At 26.8% G+C, this 22,383-nt stretch overlaps 2 protein-coding genes across 2 annotated transcripts in view; both read right to left on the minus strand.

The window, feature by feature from the left end:
- LOC100201820 (interferon-related developmental regulator 2) overlaps positions 1-13,144 on the minus strand; it is a 34,103-nt gene extending 20,959 nt beyond the window's left edge. The window contains exons 1-2 of the mRNA XM_065812553.1: positions 13,012-13,144; positions 4,173-4,248 (exon numbers count right to left, since the gene is read on the minus strand). Coding sequence (XP_065668625.1) covers positions 4,173-4,236 — 64 coding nt within the window. The 5' untranslated portion in view covers positions 4,237-4,248; positions 13,012-13,144. The remainder of the gene's footprint in view (positions 1-4,172; positions 4,249-13,011) is intronic.
- A 4,175-nt stretch (positions 13,145-17,319) lies between these two features.
- LOC101236472 (serine/threonine-protein phosphatase 6 regulatory subunit 3) overlaps positions 17,320-22,383 on the minus strand; it is a 92,875-nt gene continuing 87,811 nt past the window's right edge. The window contains exon 28 of the mRNA XM_065812554.1: positions 17,320-17,968. Coding sequence (XP_065668626.1) covers positions 17,857-17,968 — 112 coding nt within the window. The 3' untranslated portion in view covers positions 17,320-17,856. The remainder of the gene's footprint in view (positions 17,969-22,383) is intronic.

A 22,383-nucleotide genomic window follows, 5' to 3' on the forward strand; every position in this document is an offset into this window, starting at 1 on the left:
TATATAGAGTAAAATATGCAGTTGGACAACATAAAATTGGACACTTTTCTATACATTTTTTAAATTTCATATGAATTTTAAATCCCAAATATTTTTTTTAATATTTTTTTTTACGTTTTGTACAGAATTTTCGCTCACTCAATCAGATGGATTAGTTTGACAAGTTTTTATATTAAATATTTTGACATCTATTTATAAAATTTTTTTTACTTAAAATAAAAATAATAAGATTGTAATAACAGTATTATAAGATAATGGTAAACAATAATAAATATTCACGATATATTAAGATATTATAATAATTATATTATGATATATACTATAGTGGATAAAATAATTAAGTAAAAAAAATTTTTTCTCATAATAAAAACAATAAAAAAATAAAATAAAATTATACAACATTTTTTAGGTTGTAATTCGAATATTATAATATTAAATATTATACAGCGCACAAAATAAATAATAGAAAGTGGGCAGTCAATTTGACTTGCTAACACATAGAATTGACGGTCAAATGTTTTTATTGGCCGGTCAATTGAAATGTTTTTTGGTACTTTTATTTTTATTTTATAACACTTACTAAACTCTGTAAATTAAAAAAGTCTTATAATAATTTAGAAATATTTTAATTTATTACTCCCTAATGTTTTACAATAAACAAAGACATTTTTTTATTTTTTAAAAACTTTGATTTAAAATTTAGTTAAAATTTAAAAGCCACTGTGAGCCCCAATCAGTTCCAGAAATGAGATCAGATTCAAGATTGGCTGCCTGTTCTAAGCGACCAAAAAGTTAACTTCAAGACAGGAGTATAAAGTTGAGTCATAAGCAAAAAAGCTACTTTAGATGTAAGGTTGTCGGGAAGATCATTAATGTTTGTTTCAACAAATTTGTTTAAATATTTGTTACTAGAAGACAATGGTTTTATAAAATGCAACAAAGTGAAAGTAGCTTATCATAAACAATAAAATTAGATGTAATGAATACTTAGGATTTTCAAATTACACCCTGTTTGTTTGTAAAAATTTATTTAAGATTTTTTAAACCAGTCAACCTTGAGTGACAACAATTTATTTTGGGAGGTCAAAAGAGCAATTTTGATCATTTCAGGCGGTTGTTAACCGTTGACCGACTGTTATTTTGTGCACTGTTATAACATCTAATTCACATTATATATATATATATATATATATATATATATATATATATATATATATATATATATATAATAACATATATACCGTTATATATTATAACAATGTGATATATATTATATTGGATAATAGATTAATAGATATTAAAAAATACTTGGTACTCGGTACCAAACTTGGTCCCTAAATAAACGAAGAATTACTGACTACAATAAAGGAAAAAAACTGACTACAAATCATAAATGGGCATTTTCAGTAAAAACGTGTTAGGCTTGGACAGGAATGGTGTGCGATCGCACTCTGCAACTAAACACACTAATACTTTTTCTTTACGATTTGACCACGGCTGTTTTAATGTTTAAATAATTTAAATGAATAAAAAAATCATTACATTATAAAAAAAAAATAACTGTTGGTTTTTTCTAATGTTTTTATTTTACGCGAAAGCTTTAAATAAAATAAAAAATATATTATAATAATCCTTTAAAATAAATGCATTTTGTGTAAATTAAATACGTATAATTTTTTTTAGTAGGCATATATTTATTATGATAAATTTAAACATTTGAAACTATTTTTTATTTATATTTATTTATTAGGTGTTCTAAAATACATGGCTACTAAAAAAAATTTACATATTTAATTTACACAAAATGGGTTTATTTTAAACGATCATTATAGTTAATTTTTTATTTTATTTAATTGTCTTTCTAAAAATCTTTCATTACTTTTTTTTTTTTAAATACTTTAAATTACAAATAAGCTTAATTAAAATCTCCCTCTTGCAATGGAATGATTTAATTGCTTTTTTTTAAAACTTGACTTAAACTAATGAAATGATTAAAAATTACTATTTTAAAAAGACTATTTTATTATTAAATTTTTTTTTTTTTTTTGTGACTTTTTCCAAAAAAAATGTTTATGCAATTTAAAATTATTATATTTTTTTTATTTCAATAATTTAGTTTCACTTTTTAAATAAACAACAATTTAAATAAAATTTGTTCATTTATTAAACAATTATTAGAAATAATTTGTAAAATCGTTTCACATAACTTTAATAAAACGTTTCAAAAGGTAAGTTTTAAAGTAATTTATTTCAACTGAAATTAAAAATGTAACAAAAAGTAAATTTCGCCTCAAGTTGAGTTTTTTGAGTTTAATTTTAAAGCTTATATATTTTCTTTTTAATGAGGAATTTTTTTTTTCAGTTTTTTCATAGCTTTTAGACTTAAAAATGCTAAGCTAAACTGTTTAGCTTAGCGTTTCATTTTTTAGCGCATTTCTGAAATGTTTAAATCATCAAAACATCTAAACAGTTGTGGTCTAGTTGTCAACAACAAAAAATCATTTGCATGGTCAGCAATAGTGTTTGATTGCACACTACTCCTGTGCAAGTCTGCGTGTGCAGTTTTTTGTCTTGTATGACCACACATCATACAAAAATACACTGAAAGGCTTGAATGGTATAAGAAATCTGAATGCGATGAGGTGTGTATCATTCAAAAACATACAACAAAACGATTTTTTATATCCAAATAAGAAAAGATATGACAGCGGTAACTAAAAGAAAAAAAGTTGGACAGTTGCAAGAATTGAACCATAAATGTTTCGTGTATGAAGTTAAGACTTTATCCAAATAAGCTAAATGCAGGTATACTTCGTTGCAAATAAATATTATATAAAACAATAAGTTATACCTAAAGCATACAAATGCATTACATTGACAATTTCTTATAGAGGCTTTTTTTTTTTTTTTAAACATCTTCGCTTCTAACAAGGCTGCAAGCAGCCACTAATTAAAGTTGGAAGTTATTGAAAGTTGGAAGTTACTGGGCTTAGATGGTATACTAAAAATTTAGTATACAATTTACCATATAGTATACAGTAAAGTATACTGTAAACAATTTTTTTTTTATATAAATTTGTTTACAATATATTAAAGTTTGTAAAAAATTTTTAATGGTATAAACCATTAAAACTTTTTACAAACTTTAAAAAATAAATGTGTTTTATTAAAACACATTTTGAATATAAGCTAATTTTGATCAAATATGAAGTATTTGATCAAAATTAGCTTGATAATGGATTGCTAACTTGCTACATTGAAAAAAACAATTAAAAATAAAAACACTTTAATCATAATAATTCATACAATAATATATAAATGGTATAGCAATTTATTTTATTAAGATAATATAATAACAATATAATAAAAAATTGTTAAATTATCAAGTAGGTCACACAAAAAAAAAAAAAAAAAAAGGAAATAGGTATACTAAACTGTATATTAACTTTAAGTATACTAAGTATACAATAAAGTATATCGTAAAGTATACCCTATATTGTAACCTGTGATTCCTAATTTCTAGTCGGTTTTTTTTTAAATTTTTTGAATAAAATATATAAAAATAGTTTCTGACACCCTTTTTCGAATTACAGACTTTTTTTTTAATTCTTTTTGAATTTTTATAAAAAAAAATTTTTCTTTTGTTGTTTGTAAATTGCGTTACCAAATTGTTATTTAAAAAAAATAAATCAATACTAATTATGAATAATTAAAATAATAAAAAAATAATTTTTTATTATTTTAAGAATATTCATAACCAACTAACAAACCACTAATTATGTGTGTATGTACTATATTTAGCTTTATTATCTCTTTATTCAACTTTGAATAAAAATGGATAAAAAAATTTCTGTCATATTCAGTATTATTTTTTGGAAAAAATTCTTCCTTTCCTTCTTGACTTAGTAATTAAAATTAGTTGTTTTTTTCTTCTATATATTGATAATATAAACATTAGATAATTGATTGTGGACAAAAATTTATTGAGAAAACAACACTAAAAGTTTTATTTCTTGAATAAAAAGAAAACTAAGATTAAAACAACCTCTAACAACATGATCTAAACTCTGACTATTTAATAACCAAGTTAGTAAAAAAAGTGTATATAATAATTAAAAGTTATATAATAATAAAAAGGTATACAGTAATTAAAATAAAAAATTAATTCTTACATTTCTTTTTCGGATTTCTTCTTTTGCTTGTTTTTTTTTTTGATCGCGATGTTTGTACTTCCATTGAAATATTATTCTACAAAATTATGCATATATACAAAGTTTTTTATTAGCATAAAACATTTAAATAATGCAACACTCTATTTAAGTCAGTCAGCTTATGTATAGTTTTTCTCCTCAATTACCATATATAATAATAGTCACAATAATAATATTAGTATATACAGTGAACTCCCGATATCTCGAACCCCTGATAACTAACTTCCAGTAACTCAAAGTACTTTTGAATTCCCCTGAACGCTAACTAATACTTTCTCATAAAAACCTCTTGATGAATCGAATCCCAATTAGCTCAAAGATTCGCAAGGTCAAACCATTTTATTTTTTCCTGTGGCTTATATTCTTCAGATTGCTTAAAGAAAAAAACTTTAGAAGAAAAAGAAAAAAAAAAATTTTAGTTAAGATTCTTCTTTTACTTTCATTAAGTTAAACTTTTTGTCCTCAAGTTAATTGCACAGCCAAGGTAAAGATTTAAAATAAAGAAAAATCTTTAAATCCATGAAGACACAAGGGAACAAGTCAAAAGGTATAAGAGTTAAAAAATGAACATTTACAAATTAAGATAATCTCATTTTGAAATGGCTTTAAAATGTAAGGAGTAGAAACATTAATTCTAAAAAAAATCAGAGAACTTACTAAAAAGAATATCGAAGGATTTTAAATGTCTGATGGTTGGCTTGATCGTTAGAAAAATATGTATAAGGTTTCTTTTAAGACAATATGTAGAGAGGCTATTGTGTAATGTAAAGGCTATTGTGAAATTTGTGTATCAGGAGCTTACAGCAGTTTTTTTCGATTTTTGACAAACCATAACTTTTTAAATAAAGATGGTGATCACCTGAAATTTGGTAAGGTAATAGTTTTTCACCCAAATAATCCATTATTGCAGTTGTTTTTGACTGATTTTTTACAGTTTTTGAGTTATTGTACCTTAAAGTTGCTAAATATTGCAACATTATAAATATTTTTTTGAACTTTAACGTGTTACAGTTTAATACTTACTTTTTTTTGTTACCTTTGTGTACTTAGGGTCACCACTTGTTAGAATAATCAAAATTATGCATTAAAAATTAATTTAGCACATTCAGCAGCCTAATGAAAAATCACTTTTTTTAAAAATTATGATAAATTACATCGACTTTGCTGGCATAGAAAGTAGCGTAATCAGTTGAAATTAATTATGAAACTTTTTAATGTTGAGGTTCTATATATAGGCAATCACCAAAAAAATCTAAAGACCTATACTCTATCTTATGACATGATTGTAGCCTTTTGAGAGTGATGATATTTTCAAAAGGAGAATGTTATTAGACTATGAGCTAGCCTTAGGTCATAGTCTAATAATTAGTCATAGGGATTACAGTAGTATATTTTTTATTTATCTGTGAATGAATATATTCAGTTTTCTTTTTAATGACATAATGTCTTAATTTGTACTACTAATAATGACATAATCAGTGTCTGATATTTGTTAGTTTCTTTGAGATTTAATATGTTCATGTCTTTTTTAAACTTTTTAGTTTAGTAATAAAAATAAAAAAATAGTAAAAAATGAAAGAGAAATGTTGTGTGGGGAAAGTTTTAAATGAAGATTGCGACAAAACATATTATTGTAGAATGATTAGAAGAATAAAACTAAAAGATATTGTGAACACAGATGTTTAAGTTTTAATTCAAAGAATCGGACACACTTTTGAACTAAATGAGGAAATATGTTTTCAACATGAAAAAGCCGATATTTCTAGATATGAAGCGCTTCAAAAATACTGCTGTGATCCGTTTAAAGTCCACATGAAAAAAATTATTAAGAGATTGTGTAAAGTCGATATTTTAACAAAATAAAAGTTAAAAAACTGGAAACAAGTATGACAAACCTAGTAGCATCAGCATTGGATATAGGCCCAAAAGAAATAATATCTGAGAAAAAGCAAAAGTGCATTAACGGTAATGATTTAGACAAACTTTTAGATGCAATAAAAGAAAAAGTGAAAATCAGTTTGAATGAAGAAAAAGTTCAGTTACTAACATTAACTCCTGATAGTTGGTCAATTAAAAAAACTTGTAATGCATTTTCAGTTTCAGACCATCTTGTAAAGAAAGCCAGAAAGCTGAAAAATGAAAAGGGAATACTTGCTAAACCTGAGGCTGAAAAAGGACATCCTTTGTAGGATATTGTTAAGCAGAGAGTCATTGAAATATAAATCTGACGAATACACTAGACAACGTCCAGGAAAAAAAGACTTAGTTTCTGTGCATATAAATAATGTTAAAGTTCATAAACAAAAATGCTTAACATTAATTTGTTTAAAAGAACTTCATCTGGAATTTAAGAAGTTATACCCTGAACGCAAAGTTGGATTCAGCAAGTTCTGTAAACAAAGGCCAAAGTGGTGCCTTACTGTTGATAGTAATGGAAGCCACTCAGTTTGTGTATTTTCTTACCATCAAAATGCTAATTTGATGTGCTCTGCTCTTCCTAACAGCCATTTAATATATTACAAAGATTTAATGAAAGTATGTGTTTGTAATATAGATAGTTGAAACTGCATGTTTCATCTATGTTCCAACTGCCCTGGTAAAATAAACTTGAAGACTTACTTAGAAAATGTGTTTGAAAAGAATGATTTTGATTTTGATGATCAGATCACATATAAACAATGGGTGTCAACTGACTGAACTGCACTTATTACAGTCCAAACAAGCATTAGTGAATTTATTAAAACTTTAAGTGAAACTTTGTATGACCTTTGTCTTTCTACTTATCAGAGGCAAAAAAAACATTAGACCAATATATGGTCTAATGTTTTTATGCACTATTCTGATGCATAAAAATCAGAATAATGCATAAAAATGCATTATTCTGATGGATTTTGCAGAAAACTATAGTTTTCTTGTACAAGATACTATACAAGGGTTTTACTGGCCAGCCGATCAAGCTACCTTACACCCATTTGCTGTTTATTACAAAGATGAAAAAGATCACTTTAAATGTGAATGCTGTTGTTTAATTTCTGACCATCTTTGTCATGACCAATCAGCAGTCCATTGTTTTCTCACAAAGTTGCTCCCTATGGTCAAAATCAAACTACCCACAGCGAATAAAGTTAAATACTTAAATAATGGTGCTGCGTCACAATATAAAAACTACAAATGTCTAATAAACTTAATTTATCACATTGTAGATCACCAAATAAATGCTGAGCATCACTTCTTTGCTACGCCACATGGCAAAAGTCCATGTAATGGAATAGGAGGAACTATAAAAAGAGAGCAGCAAAAGCTAGTCTACGAGCAGCAATTACAAATCAGATTCTCACACCACAAGATCTATTTACATGGGCTCAAAAAAACATCCAAGGTGTTAACATATTTTATCTTTCAAGTGATGATATTGATAACCATGAAACAACTTTTAACCTTCAGAAACGATATGAAGGGATGCGCACAGTTCCTGGAACAAGAAGCTATCACTGTTTTGTACCAGATGGAGAGAAATTGTTTTTACGAAGAATCTCTAGTGACGCTGTCTATGATACTCATATGTTAAATGATGTTAATTTGATTTAAAAAAATCCTTCAAATTTTCAACCCAGTAAATTGCATGCTTTTACGATAAAGAATGATATATAGGGCTTGTGGTTGATATTTGTAATGAAAACGAAGATGTTAATGTGAAGTTTATGCAAAGAAACAAATTAAATTTAAAATGGACAAACGATGCACGATCAAGTCAGTGTTGGGTTCCATTTGACAAGATAATATGTCAAATAAGTATTCCATTGATTATAAGTATAAGTGCTTGTGACTATATTCTTGCTAGTAATGACTATTACAGTATTATGAGTTATATAAATCAGAGATAAGCAAATTAGTTTCATGTATACATACTTTTTCTTTTAACTGATTATCTTACTCTATGAAAGCACTTTTTTAAAGTATAGTTTGTATAAAAATTGAGGTATAAATTTTGTATGTGGTAAGTGGTATTTTTTTGTTCTCTTTTTAAAAATATCATCACCCTCAAAAGGCTACAATCATGTCATAAGATAGAGTATAGGTCTTTAGATTTTTTTTTGGTGATTGCCTATATATAGAACCTCAACATTAAAAAGTTTCATAATTAATTTCAACTGTTTACGCTACTTTCTATGCCAGCAAAGTCGATGTAATTTATCATAATTTTAAAAAAAAGTGATTTTTCAATAGGCTGCTGAATGTGCTAAATTAATTTTTAATGCATAACTTTGATTATTCTAACAAGTGGTGACCCTAAGTACACAAAGGTAACAAAATAAGTAAGTATTAAACTGTAACACGTTAAAGTTCAAAAAAATATTTATAATGTTGCAATATTTAGCAACTTTAAGGTACAATAACTCAAAAACTGTAAAAAATCAGTCAAAAACAACTGCAATAATGGATTATTTGGGTGAAAAACTATTACCCTACCAAATTTCAGGTGATCACCATCTTTATTTAAAAAGTTATGGTTTGTCAAAAATCAAAAAAAACTGCTGCAAGCTCCTGATACACAAATTTTTTGGATTTTGGTCATTTTTAATTCAATCATAACTTTTGAACAAATTGGTCAATCAAGCTGAAATTTTCTGGATTGTATTTTTTCATTAAGATCTGTGTCAAAGTTTAAAGCAAATCTGAGATGGTACCCTGGGGAACTTTCAAAAAACTAGGTGATTTGATATGGAATAACCCAACAGGTTAATATGTAAAAACATAAATTATATTGTTATAATATATCATTAACTACAAGTTTATACATATAAATTAATGAAATTTATAGTGCAGATAAATTTGGATTGTTTTTTTGCATGCAACCTAATGAGCCACTAAATCTTCAATCTAAGGTTTGTATAAAGGGAAAGCACAGTGAAATTCATTTTACTGAGATAGCTACAGCAAATACAGCAGGTGATAAAATTCCTATGTTTGGAATAGGTAAATCAAAATCACTTCGCTGCTTCAAATATCCATAGCGTACAGTTTGAAGAGTGGATATGAGAAATGGATACAACGTTTAAAATAGATAACTGTCCAGCACACACAATGATTAATAATCTAAAATCTATTGAGCTCATTTTTTTACCACCAAATACCATGTCTAAACTTCAACTAATGGATCAGGGAGTTATACAAACTTTAAAAGTTTATTACAGACATTGCAATAATTGACATTGCAAAGACTGGCTGTAGTTATCAATAAAAGAAAAGATCTTCCTGTTTTTTTTTTTATTTCAGATGCAATGAAAATGTTTGATCTTGTATTGCAAAAAATAAACACCTCTACTATCATTAATTGTTTTACAAAAGAAGGAATTTTGGATGATCTACAGAAACCTGAATGTTTGAATGAAGAGAACAAACCCCTTTAATGGCTTCAAAACCAGATAGAAAAACTTGATAACTTTTACCTTCCAGATACAACAGCTGAAGATGTCATATCTTCAAATGAAAAATTAATGAGCACAGTATTAACAAATGAACAGTTGATAGAAGTAAAAAATGCAAATTAACATAATACCGATGAGGAGAAAAATAAAGATGATAATAATATGATTGATCAAAAGTAGTTTGTCAAAAAGCTTGTAATATTTGGGAGGCATTGGAAGTATGGTATGACTGCCCTTCAGTCTTAATGGTGAAAATTTTCAACAAAGCTCAATCCAGTCTCAATTATATTTCATAGAGACGTTTCTTTAAAACTAAGACTGTGGCATGAGTAAATTTTTTAATTTATAATATATTGTTTTTACCTTTGAAATCAAAACTTTTGATAACTTGAATTGTTTTTACTTATTGTCAAAAGTTTGTGCTATAGAATGCCCTTAAAACTCGAGCATTCCCTAACTGTATATATATATATATATATATATATATATATATATATATATATATATATATATATATATATATATATATATATATATATATATATATATATCTATATATATATCTATATATATATCTATATCTATATCTATATATATAACTATATAACTTTATATAACTATATATATATATATGTATGTATATATGGCTAGCCAGATGGTAATTTTTAGGTTGTAGTGCGCGATTTAAAAGTTTTTTTTTAATTTTTGCTATTTAAATCAAAATAATAACAGCTTAAAATGCTTTTAATTAGATGAAATAATTAAAAGAAGAACAATCTTAAAAAAAAAACATTCCTAGAGCACATATTTGGATGATGGAAATAAATGATAATATTTTAAATATTTTTGTTGTTGTTTTTGTTAAAGCAGACCATCCAAATCACCAGGACCCTCCTAATCACAGTGAGACTCACGGTTTGATAAATCTCACTGTCTTACGGTTGATCTAAAATTCTCACTGTATATTTTAAAAATTTTCAGAAGATTTTTTTTTTAAATTTACTCTCAATGTTTTAGCTTAAAACAATAACAATAGATATCCTGAAAAAGGTTGTCATTACATCAAGAACTAATGAATATTAAGTGCACAAGATCATAAAACCGACACCATCATATAAATCTCATTTTTTTATATAACTATAAACATGGGTTTGTTATAAATCAAACACAAATTTTTAAAAAATGTGGACAAAGCAGAAATATAAGAGCAAATTAAGCTTAACATTGTGCGTTGATTACCCTATTAAAGTAATGACTTTGATAATAATGCTTTTGAAGAGGCTAAGGTGTCTGAAAAGATTCTTGATGATATTGCAGGTGAACCTTTATTTCAATACAGAATCGACATTTTATGGTACCATATTTCATAAATATGGTACCATATTTCATAATGCGGCAGTGGTGTAGTGGTAGAGCGCTCGCTTCATAAGCGAGAGGTTCCGAGTTCGATCCCCACCACGTCCCTGGTAGTACCGCGCTCAACTTGTTTCTTCCCGCAGCGGCCTTGTTCGTCAAGGTTCGTGTTTCGGAGTTATAGAGTTGAGAGAGGGTTATAACCACAATTAAGTAGCCTCCTCATCTGTAGTGGCCTTCTGGGCCTTGGGGAGGTGAAATAACAAAAAAAAAAAAAAAATGATTATTAGAAATACTTTTGTTAAACATTTCAATTGCAACCAAAATCAGCTGAAAGTATCATTATTTCTTAAAGTAATGCTGAATTGGAAAGGTTGTTTATGATCGTAAAAAAAAATTAAAAAAAAAAGGAAACCACCCAAACAGCTGTTGAAAACCTCAAAGAAAGCAACAAAAATTTACAATTCTAAACATAATGAATAAATGAGTTATTTATTTATCAAATATAACTTATCATACTATTTTATTTTTCTTGTATGAAAAAAAGTACTCCTTTTTACACTTTTAAAACCTAGATAAATTTATGTTTTGGTATTTCAGTCCAGGTTTTTGAGTAAATCTCAAGTTTTTTTTAATGAACCTTAAGGTTTTTTTAAAAAAAAAAGGTTGGAAGGTCTGTAGAGATATATAGTCGGCAAATACTTTATGATTGGTTAATATATAGGCATGATTTATGGCAACAATTTTGTAATCAAAATATTTGACCATTTTATCATAGCATCTATGATGACAGTATTGGCCTATATGCTGTAAGATGTATTTTGTCGTGTTATTTGTTAAAATTTCATATGAACATAGATATTTACTAAAGATTAGTTTAGTAGATTAGTTAAACTTCACTTTTGTGTTGTTCTTTTTTGCAGTTATTACTTCTAATATTGAATTTACTCATCTGAAAAACTTTATTGTTGATCAGATATAAAATTGATATTAAAGTTTTTGGTATTGTTTTTTTTCATTGTTTTGGTCTCACACCTCTACTGTCTTTTACTTTCTTAATTCTTATGAAAAATATCAACTCAATGAATGGATTATTTTTTTAATAACAAACCGTAGATCGCCGCAACTTCCCGCTCTCAATGAGAGTTCGTCACGCTGGTTTGACAAGGTTTTAACTGAAATTTTTAATGTTATGAGAATTTTTAAAAAAATCTTTTAATTTTTATTTTCAATGTTTAATTAAAACTATTTATATTATTATTTATTTATGCATTTTTTTTTGATTAATGTATAAAGACGCATAACTAAATAAAAAATAAATATATAAATACTTTTGCTTAGATGTTAAAAAAGAAAGAAAAAAGATTTATTTGCTATTCCCCTTATAGTCTTGATTCCAGTCTTGTAAAAACTTTCAAAGTCTTAGTCTTGGGTTGATTTTTTGATGTCTTGGCCTTGAAGCATTTAGTCTTGGTCTTGACCCCAAATGTCTTGGTCTTAGTCTTGGCCTTTACTGTCTTGACTGCATTTCTGCTTAAATGTCAATAACTTTTTGTAGAATTGTTATTTTGTTAAGAAATTTTCACTATTGTAATACTAACTTAAGCCTTTTTTCAATGATATATAATAATCAATAATAAAAATAATTTGAAATTTTACACGCATACCGACAATATAATAATTCATTGTATTAGTTTAAATTCTGAACTAACTTTTAAAAGCATAGTAAACAGATTTTAGGATTTTCTGTTTTATGAAATGCTTTATTTTTAATGCCGTATAAATAACATGGTAGGTACAGGTAAAAATTTTTCCATTCTTATACAAAATAATTTACACATTTTTTGGAACAATTATTTTTACATCTATCTTAATTTTGATTGATTTGTACCTATTTTTAATAGCATTTAAATCAGTCTTATTTGTATTAGGAGAAACTTTGTTGATCTTAAAAAAAATACATATTTTATAAAACTTAACAAAATTCACATTACTTTATTTAAATATTTTCAACTTACTGGTTAAAAAATATGCTACTAAATCAATAGTTTTCTTTAAACAAGAACTCCGCTTCTAACTTTCTCGAGGAAAATTTAATCATTAAAACTTTCTCCTCTCGTGGAGTAAAGATGTCACGGCAACCGAAATTATATACAAGATAAAAACGTATATTTTTGAAAATCTTTTACAAATAAGGACAGCGCGAAACTCTTTTCTAATAGATTTGTAAAAAAAGTGTTTTTAAAATTATCTTTGATGTTACCCTATCAGCATAAGAACATACAAAAATGAAATCACAGAAAAATTAGAAAAAAATAAAGTTGAATTAAAAGCGAGAACCTGGTTGATCTCCAACTGTAGCCCCTCCTCGTCATAGTTGATGGAGGGATTTAAGCCGATGTTAACGCAAATTAAGCTTATAAGCTATTTATTTTATTTTTTATTAGTTTTTTTAATTTTTAAGAGAAATATTTTTACAATCTGTCGATAACAACTATATTTAACAACTTAGCTTATTCTTACTAAATTTATATATTACTTTTACTCAGTTCACACTTTGACAAAAGTATAGCTTAATCATATTTGTCTAAAGCATATTTTGATCACTTTGACTAAAGCATAGCTTGATCATACTTAACAACGCTTTTCTTGCTTTCTACTAACCAAACAAAATAAAACTTTTGACGTCATGTAAGTCATGCATTTGATACAGTTGATCGCAGTATTTTACTTTTCAAGCTAAAATATTACGGTATAATAGGCTTAATATTTAGTGGATTCAAAGTTATTTAACTAGTCTAACAGAAAGCAATTTGTATTACTAAAAAAGTCAGGAGCCCTCAATATTACGTGTGGAGTTCCTCAGAGTTCAATACCCAGTATTAAACTCTGAGGAATTATTGTTTTTAATATATATTAACGATATGCATAAAGCTTCCCAACAAATATCTACAATTACGTATGCTGACAATACAAATTTATTTTTTAATCATCCTGATGCAAAGACTTTGTTTGAAACTATGAATATTGAACTCAAAAATTTTAACCTCTGGTTTATAGCAAATAAATTATCCCTAAATTGTGAAAAAATTAGCTTTACTCTATTTCATAAAAAAAAACAATCAATTAATCTTCCGTTAAAGCTGCCTAAAGTGCTAATTAATAAAAATAAAATTAAACGTGAAAAATACACAAAATTTTTGGGAGTACTTTTTGATGAAAACTTATCATGGAGAAACCATATTGGTCTTCTTGAAACAAAGGTCTCCTCTGTAATAGGTGTTTTGTATAAGTCGAGGCTTTTTCTCAATAGTAAATCACGTGCTTTACTTTAGTCTTGTACACAGTCAGCTTTTGCTCGCAAATATTGTATGGGTCAGCCATAAAACGAAATTGCTAAAATTGCAAAGTCTGCAAAACCATGCATTAATTATTTAAATAGGTTAGTAAATTCGGCCCCAGTGATGAAAAGCATGATGGTTCAAGGCATTGAGAAACTTTACACATTGCAGAATTTATAAGTATAAGAACAATCTACTACCAAGCATTTTTTTAGATATTTCCTTGATATCTTTTTCTGAAAAATATAATCTGCGTTAAAATGGTACAACTATCATCTAGGGAAAATTAAATCTTAGCAGTCAAGTTTTCTAATTACAAACCATGGTCAAACAATATGGAATCATTTCCAAAATAAAAATATTAAAGACCTAAACAGCATTTTATCGTTTAAAAGGCAAACTCAAATTCATCTTTTATAAACGCATTATCCTTACCTTCTTTGACTAGTCTCTACTTTTCCCTGACTTTAACTAGTCCCTAATTTTATTAAGGTGCTCCAAGGAGTCCTGACAGTCTTATCACATAGTACCGCAGATGAGCATTTAATCACGACTTCTTCCTAATCGATGTCACAAAACTTGCCTAGAGGCGGGGTTTGAACCACGGATCCTTTGTTTCTGAAGCAAGTGCGCTACCGCTGCGGCTGGGGTTGAGGGATGAAACACCTCCCCCCCCCCCCGTAAAATTGCCTCTGAATGCACCCTAGTGGGTATTGCAGTTAGTTCCTTTTCGATAAACATGAAAAAACTTGTTATGAATTCAATAGCGATAAAATTTCACATGCTAAATAGTCGGTTGGTTCTTTTGTGTTGAACGTTGAACCAACGTTACGTTATACAATGTCGTTTTAAATATCTTACCTAAGTATAACCTAGATTTAAAAATGCACGTGCAAGTAAATACAAAGGCTAGAGCGGTAAATTGATATCAAAAACTACGCATCACATGACAAAACGTCTAATGGATGAAACTTAGAGAGTTATAATGTAAACATAAGTGCAACAAAAGCACATTATGTTAACATTATAACTCCCTAAATCATTAATAAAATATTTAACCAATTTATTTCAAAGTCTTTTACTTATTCTATATTATATAAATATTATATATATTAAATTTATATAAATATATATATGTATATTTGTTCAAACTGATGACTGGAAAATCTTTATTTATTTAGATAAAATGATCAATGAAAGTGTTTATGATTGGTATTTGACATTAAAAGATACATCTTGCCATGCAATATATTGTAGATGTTGCTTGGATTTCAATGTTAAACTGTTTTGCTGCAAGAAAGCTTTAGCCAAAAAGATAAATAGATTAGTTGACACCACCAGAAAGTTAACGAAAAAATTATTATTAAAAGTTGTTAGATGTAGCCTTTTTTCCGCCTGTGGCAAATTTCCTTATAATACAGTGAATGCATCTGAAATTTCTAAAAAAACAATACTAATAAGCGAAAACAAAATGCTTAAAAAAGTAAACAAAAGTTTAAAAAGGAAAATGGAATCTATGATGGATTTAAAAATGGAATCTATGTTGGATCTAAAAATGGATTGTTTTACACATCTGATAGATTTTGAAGGTATGCAATATTGAAGTTATGCAATGTAGAAGACCCATTCAAAGCAAAAGTGCTCCTTTCTCTACTCAATTTTTATCGCATAATCTCAGGTGTTGAATGTGGCAAAAAACTTTTTTTGTAATACAAAGATAGAAAGAAGCAAGCAAGTAAACATGTTTTCGGAGGAATTATATCGAAATCTTATAGTCATTCAACCAAATTTAACACAAACAATCTTTAAGTAATATAAATCCTAATTTAAAGCCTCGTATAAAACGTGATGCAGCTGTTTTATGCACACACAAAAAAAAGAATTAATGGAAAAAATTCAGGATGCAAGACTAAACAAATTAATAGAGCAACAAAAAAAAATAATTCCTTAGCAAAACCTATCCGACTTTGTAAGTTTTTCTATACAACATCGTGTTAGAGAAGAAGATTCTCTTGAAGTATCTTGGGAACATACGCAAATGGTACAAATTGATCAATTAAACGTAAGGTACAAAAAACAGTTAGTTTACATACATTTAAGGTTTAGGTTACATACATTTAAGGTTATGTTGTCAAAATTTGCAATAAAGATCAAAGCGATATCAATACATGACTTTCATATATAATTTGTATCTTCACCGTACCGGCACAAGTGCGAAGCAGTCGCAAAAACTGGCACAAATGGGCCGAATAACTTTGCAAGCATTGGCATAAGAGTAAAATGCTAATTTGCTCTTATTTCAATATTTGCAATTTTATTCGACGCACTTGTGCCAGTTTTTATAACTGCTTCGCACTTACGCAAACACCCTGGATAATTCGATATAACCTTTTAATTTAAATTTTAAAACATTAAATCGTTTTTTCATATAACATCTTTGCTAACAAATAAAAAATATTGCTTTCTATTTTAAACGAGTCAACAATTGTTTTATGATAATCAGAAAATGCTATGTAGCAAGAAAAACTAAAAAAAAGCCGTATGAATTAAGCCTCCAGTTTAAATATGGTTTAAGATTCTATAGAAATTTTAAAATACTCAAGTTTTAACACATAGAAAGAATTTTACAACTTCTAAGACCTATTCATTTGAAATCATATTTGAAGAACGTTTAAAAAATGACAACTATATTAGGAAATTTACTTTTGAGAGATCGTCAGCTGAGAACCAAGAGGCTTTATGTCCACATTTTGTGTATTTCCTGTTTATTATCAATAAATATTTATTAACCAGTAAAGCATAAAGAATCCATTAAATCTGGTATTAAAAAAACTTTAGAAAATATATAAATATTCAGAGTCTTTACATACTAAAATCTAAAACTCAATTTTCTCGGAAACATAAAAAATGGACATAAGACCTCCTGGTTTTTGGCTGACGAGTTGTTTACGTAACGCATGAAAATGTATAATACTAAGAACATAATTAAAATTTAACTACATTTTTTTTATCCAACGTAATAGATTTATAATAAAAAAATTTGATTTTACAAACAATCAAAACCTTCCTTTCACAAATAGAAGCCAATGAGAATGACAGAATACTTTTATAATACATAATATACCGAAATATGAACTTTAAAAAATTGAATAAAACTAGAGAAAAAAAAAAACAACCAATAAAAACAAAGCAAACGAAAAATTAAAAAAAAAAAAAAATTGGGTAAGATACTAATACAATCGTATATAGTATGTACGTTATGTAAGGATTTTTATCTTCTGAAAAAATTTGAAAAAAGTGCTAAAAAGAGCTGGCACTGAACCATATAATACAATTGAAAAGCTATCGAGATCACAATAAACTCTCTGTCAGAGCACTTTATTTGAAAATAATACAAGGAATGGAGTGCTCTCACCATTTGCATTTTGGTTACCAAAGCGCCCACCTATAATAATCGATCATATTGCTTGCAAATGGAATTTTTGTATACTTTCCAAACAAAATTTTTCGCAACCAAATATATTAAGTTTTCAAACTTTCGGTTAAAATCTCTTCAGACGGTCCGTTTAAAACAGCTGGTAAACAACTTTCAACAGAAGTTTCAGCTTTAGTGTTTTCACAAATAGGCTCAGAGCTGAAATTAAAGAAAAATAAATAAAAAAATTGTAATTTTTATTAGAAATGACGTAAACATGCAAAAAAAAGTTATGAAGTAACTTTAAAACACAAGTTATTGGTATGACTACAATTATTGCTTGATCATGAAAAAAACAACAATAAAAAAAAAAACAAAGAAAAAGAAACCTATGACTTAATATAATACTGATATTAAACTTTTTATATCATATTGATCTTTTTCTTTTTAAAAATTAATTTATTGTAAACCAAAAAAAAGTAGCAAAAATGTCAAAATTCATCGTAATCTTAATAATAACCCAAAACAAAACATTTTATAGAAACCTTTATAACTTAATACAGGGTTATTCAAAATTATAATCACTTGTATTCAAAATTATAATCACTTGTATTCAAAATTATAATCACATCTATTTAAAATTATAATCACATCTATTCAAAATTATAATCACTTGTATTCAAAATTATAATCACATGTATTCAATATTATAATCGCCTTAAAATTCATGAAAATTTTATTACTTCCGTGATGGTAAGAAAAGCAAGAAAGCAAGTAACGAAAGAAATTTATAATATGGTTATAAATATGCAAGAAAGCAAAAAATATACTATCAAACATATTTCAAATACCGTAAATCTCTGCACCATGGGGGTTGGAAAAATAATTAAAAAATATGAAGATGGAGTTGCGTTTGTATCATCTGGTGAAAAACTTAAAGCAACTTGTCTTAATAAAAGAAGAGTTTTTGATCCAACTGAACAACTATTATACAATTCCATTTTAATTGATAATTCAATAACATAAAATGAGTTAAAAACTCTCATACATGATGTAAATGGTGTTATAATATCACAACCATCTATATCAAGAAAAATTAAAAAGATAGGGATGAGTTGAAAAAGACTCTCTTTGATTCCAATTGAAAGAAATGATATAGAAAAAATCAACGCAAGAATTATCTATGCAGCCGAGATATCAAGAATCGGGAATAAAAATCTCGTGTTTCTTGATGAAACTGGTTTTAACCAGCATACGAAAAGAAGATATGGTTATTCACCTCTGAATATAAAAGCCTTTGTTGCTGTTCCAGCAAATAAATCGGTTAATAAAAGTTTAATATGTGCTATTGATTATAATGGGATCATTGGTTATAAATATAGAACAGGCTCTTATAATGGAACTGAATATATTAATTTTATTTCAGTGTTGGCTCCATATTTCGCATCGCACCTGAATAGCATTTTAATTATGGATAATGCCAGAATTTATAAAACTCATGAAGTTCAAAGAGTATTAAGTTCTCTTAATATTCTATTTAAATTTATTGTGTCTTATTCTCCTGAATTGAATCCAATTGAGGAATTTTTTTTCAATGTTTAAATCAAGATATTGTGCAATACGAAGAGCAAATCCAACATTAACAATTGAACAATGCTTAGATTTGGTGGCATCATCTGATAATGATTATTCATTACAATGCCATGGATTTTATGAAAATATGAGAAGATGGGTTGAAAAGGCTAAAAACGGTGAACAATTCATTTAATTAAATAAATAATATAATTTTTTTATTTAAAATTTTATTAAGTTTTTAATAAAAATTGTCAATAATTTTGAATATATGTGACTATAATTTTGAATACAAGTGATTATAATTTTAAATAGATCTGATTATAATTTTGAATAGATCTGATTATAATTTTGAATAGATGCGATTATAATTTTGAATACAAGTGATTATAATTTTGAATAACCCTGTAATAAACGTAATAAGACATGAAAATTTCAAATTTTCAAAGATATTATGTTGAAAATCATATTAATTAATAAAAAAAAAAAATTTTATGCATTTTTAAGTCAAAAGATTTCAAAGAGTTTTATTGCAATAATTGTTTATGATAAGTGCACCTTGTGTTATTAAAGCGTGTACACGAAATAAATGTGAAAGAATAAGGACGTCATTTTTTACAGTGGTTGTATTAAAATCTTTTTAATTGTTTTGCATTTTGTTTACAAATTGTTGTGGTTTCAAAAATATATGTTAGTTTTTGGATTTAAAGAAGAAGAAGACGTAAAAGAAATAATCAGAGTTGTTACGACATAATATGTCTGGCAGATCTGTCGACATATTTTCAGACATTTTCTGCCAACATAAAATATGTCCCACATATTTTCGATTGACATATTTTGATATAATTTTATGTCTGAATTATTTTCTGCTGACATAAAATATGTCAGACATATTTTCCATTGACATATTTTGACATATTTTTATGTCTGAATTATTTTCTATAGAGATTTTAAAGATGTTATTCGTTTGTAATAAAAATAAGTATTTTTTGTATTATTGCTGAAAAACATTTTATTGACATTTTTTTAAGAGTCTTTAGCATTTTTTCAAATAATTTTTTTGCCAAAAAATTTTAAGGAAAAATGTTTATGTTTTCTAAAATTTCTATACTATCTTCTAAAATACGCTTTTTTGAGACCCAAGTTGACATACTTTTGAACAACTTTTTTTTTGACAATATTAGGGACTTTACCCTAAATATTAAAGATCTGAACCCAAATATCTTTACAACTTGACATGATGGTAAAAAATGAGTTGCATATTTGAAATCAAAATGTGAAATCAAAATGTGAAATGCAAAATGTGAAATTTTTTTTGTTGACCTTCAATTATAATTGATTGCAAAAAAGCAACAAATTTGTTAAACTATTTTTACTTAACTCTGTAAATTAAGTTGAAATGCGCAATAAATTTGTTAGATTGATTTTTTCTTCAAGAATATCAAACAGCAAATAATTTAGATATAAAATTATGTCAAAGTATGTCCATAGAAAATATATCTTACATATTTTATGTCAGCAGAAAATAATTCAGACATAAAAATATGTCAAAATATGTCGATAGAAAATATGTCTGACATATTTTATGTCAGCAGAAAATAATTCAGACATAAAATTATGTCAAAATATGTCGACAGAAAATATGTCTGACATATTTTATGTCAAAAGAAAATAATTCAGACATAAAATTATGTCAAAATATGTTGATAGAAAATATGTGTGACATATTTTATGTCAACAGAAAATAATTCAGAAATATTTGACAGATAACAACCCTGGAAATAATTATGCACAAATATTTACAAAATCCTAATAGTAGCTACAATTCGATAGCAAAATCGTTGCAAATACATCCATACACCGTTAGTCGTGTTATTCAACGTTTTTCTCAAACAAAATCGATCAAACGCAAATCTGGTGGTACAAGAAAGGAAGGTTTTAAAGATATAAAACTAGTTAGAAAACTGGTTAACAGTTTTAAGAATAACCCAAGCCTTTCACTAAGGAAACGCGCAAAAACATATGGATTTTCTCAGTTTTGTTGCAAAAGTTAGAAACAAACATGGTTTTCATTCTTTCAAAGCACAAAAAGTGCCCAACCGTTCTAAAATTCAACAAAAAAGTGCAAGAACCCGCGGCAAAAAATTGTATGACAATTTTATTTCTAAAAATTTCTCTATTATTGAAGACGATGAAACTTATACCAAGTACGATCATCAACAAATTCCTGGTGCTGTTTATTATATTGCCAAATATAGAGGAAAAGCAGATAAGAAATTTAAATACACAAAACATGACAAGTTCGCTAAAAAAGCTTTGATTTGGCAAGCTATTTGCCGTTGTGGAAAAAATCAGCATCTTATATTTCTCAGTCCACACTTTCTGGTCAAATAAATGTTAAAGAATGTTTACAAAAACGCCTTTTACCTCTCATTAAACCACACAATAACAGACCTGTGTTCTGGCCTGATTTAGCTTCAATTCATTATTGTAAACTAGCTATGGAATGGTATAAAAAGAATAATGTGAAATTTGTGCCTAAAACAGAAAATCCTCCAAACTGCCCAGAATTGAGAGTTATTGAAAAGTACTGGGCTATTATTAAAGAAAAAATGAAAAAAACGAAAAAGCTTTGCAGAAACATTAAAGATATTAAAATATCATTAAAAAAAGTATCAAATAGTTTTGATTCTTATTCTGTGCGGAAGCTTATAGGTACCACTAATGCAAAAGCTCGAAATTTTATTAGATTTCCACAAGAATAATTAATTTTTTTTTAATGTTTGATCTTCTTATATTATTGTATTAAAATTATTACTTGGTTTTAAATAAAAATTGAGGAGTACTTTTTTTTGGTTGTTTTTTTACTTTCACATTTATTTTGTGTACACGCTTTATTTATTAATAACAATTGTTAGATTATAAAGTTGTCAGAAATATTTAATAATTAAACTAAGTTTTAAACATTTATAAAATTACAGTAAATCTAGTTCTTAATTAGTTAATTATAATACTTTTTCACAATTTTTGAATAACTTAAACTTGAATAAGCAAGTAAATAA

This window comes from Hydra vulgaris, chromosome 12 (assembly GCF_038396675.1).
Source record: "Hydra vulgaris chromosome 12, alternate assembly HydraT2T_AEP".
NCBI lineage: Eukaryota > Metazoa > Cnidaria > Hydrozoa > Anthoathecata > Hydridae > Hydra > Hydra vulgaris.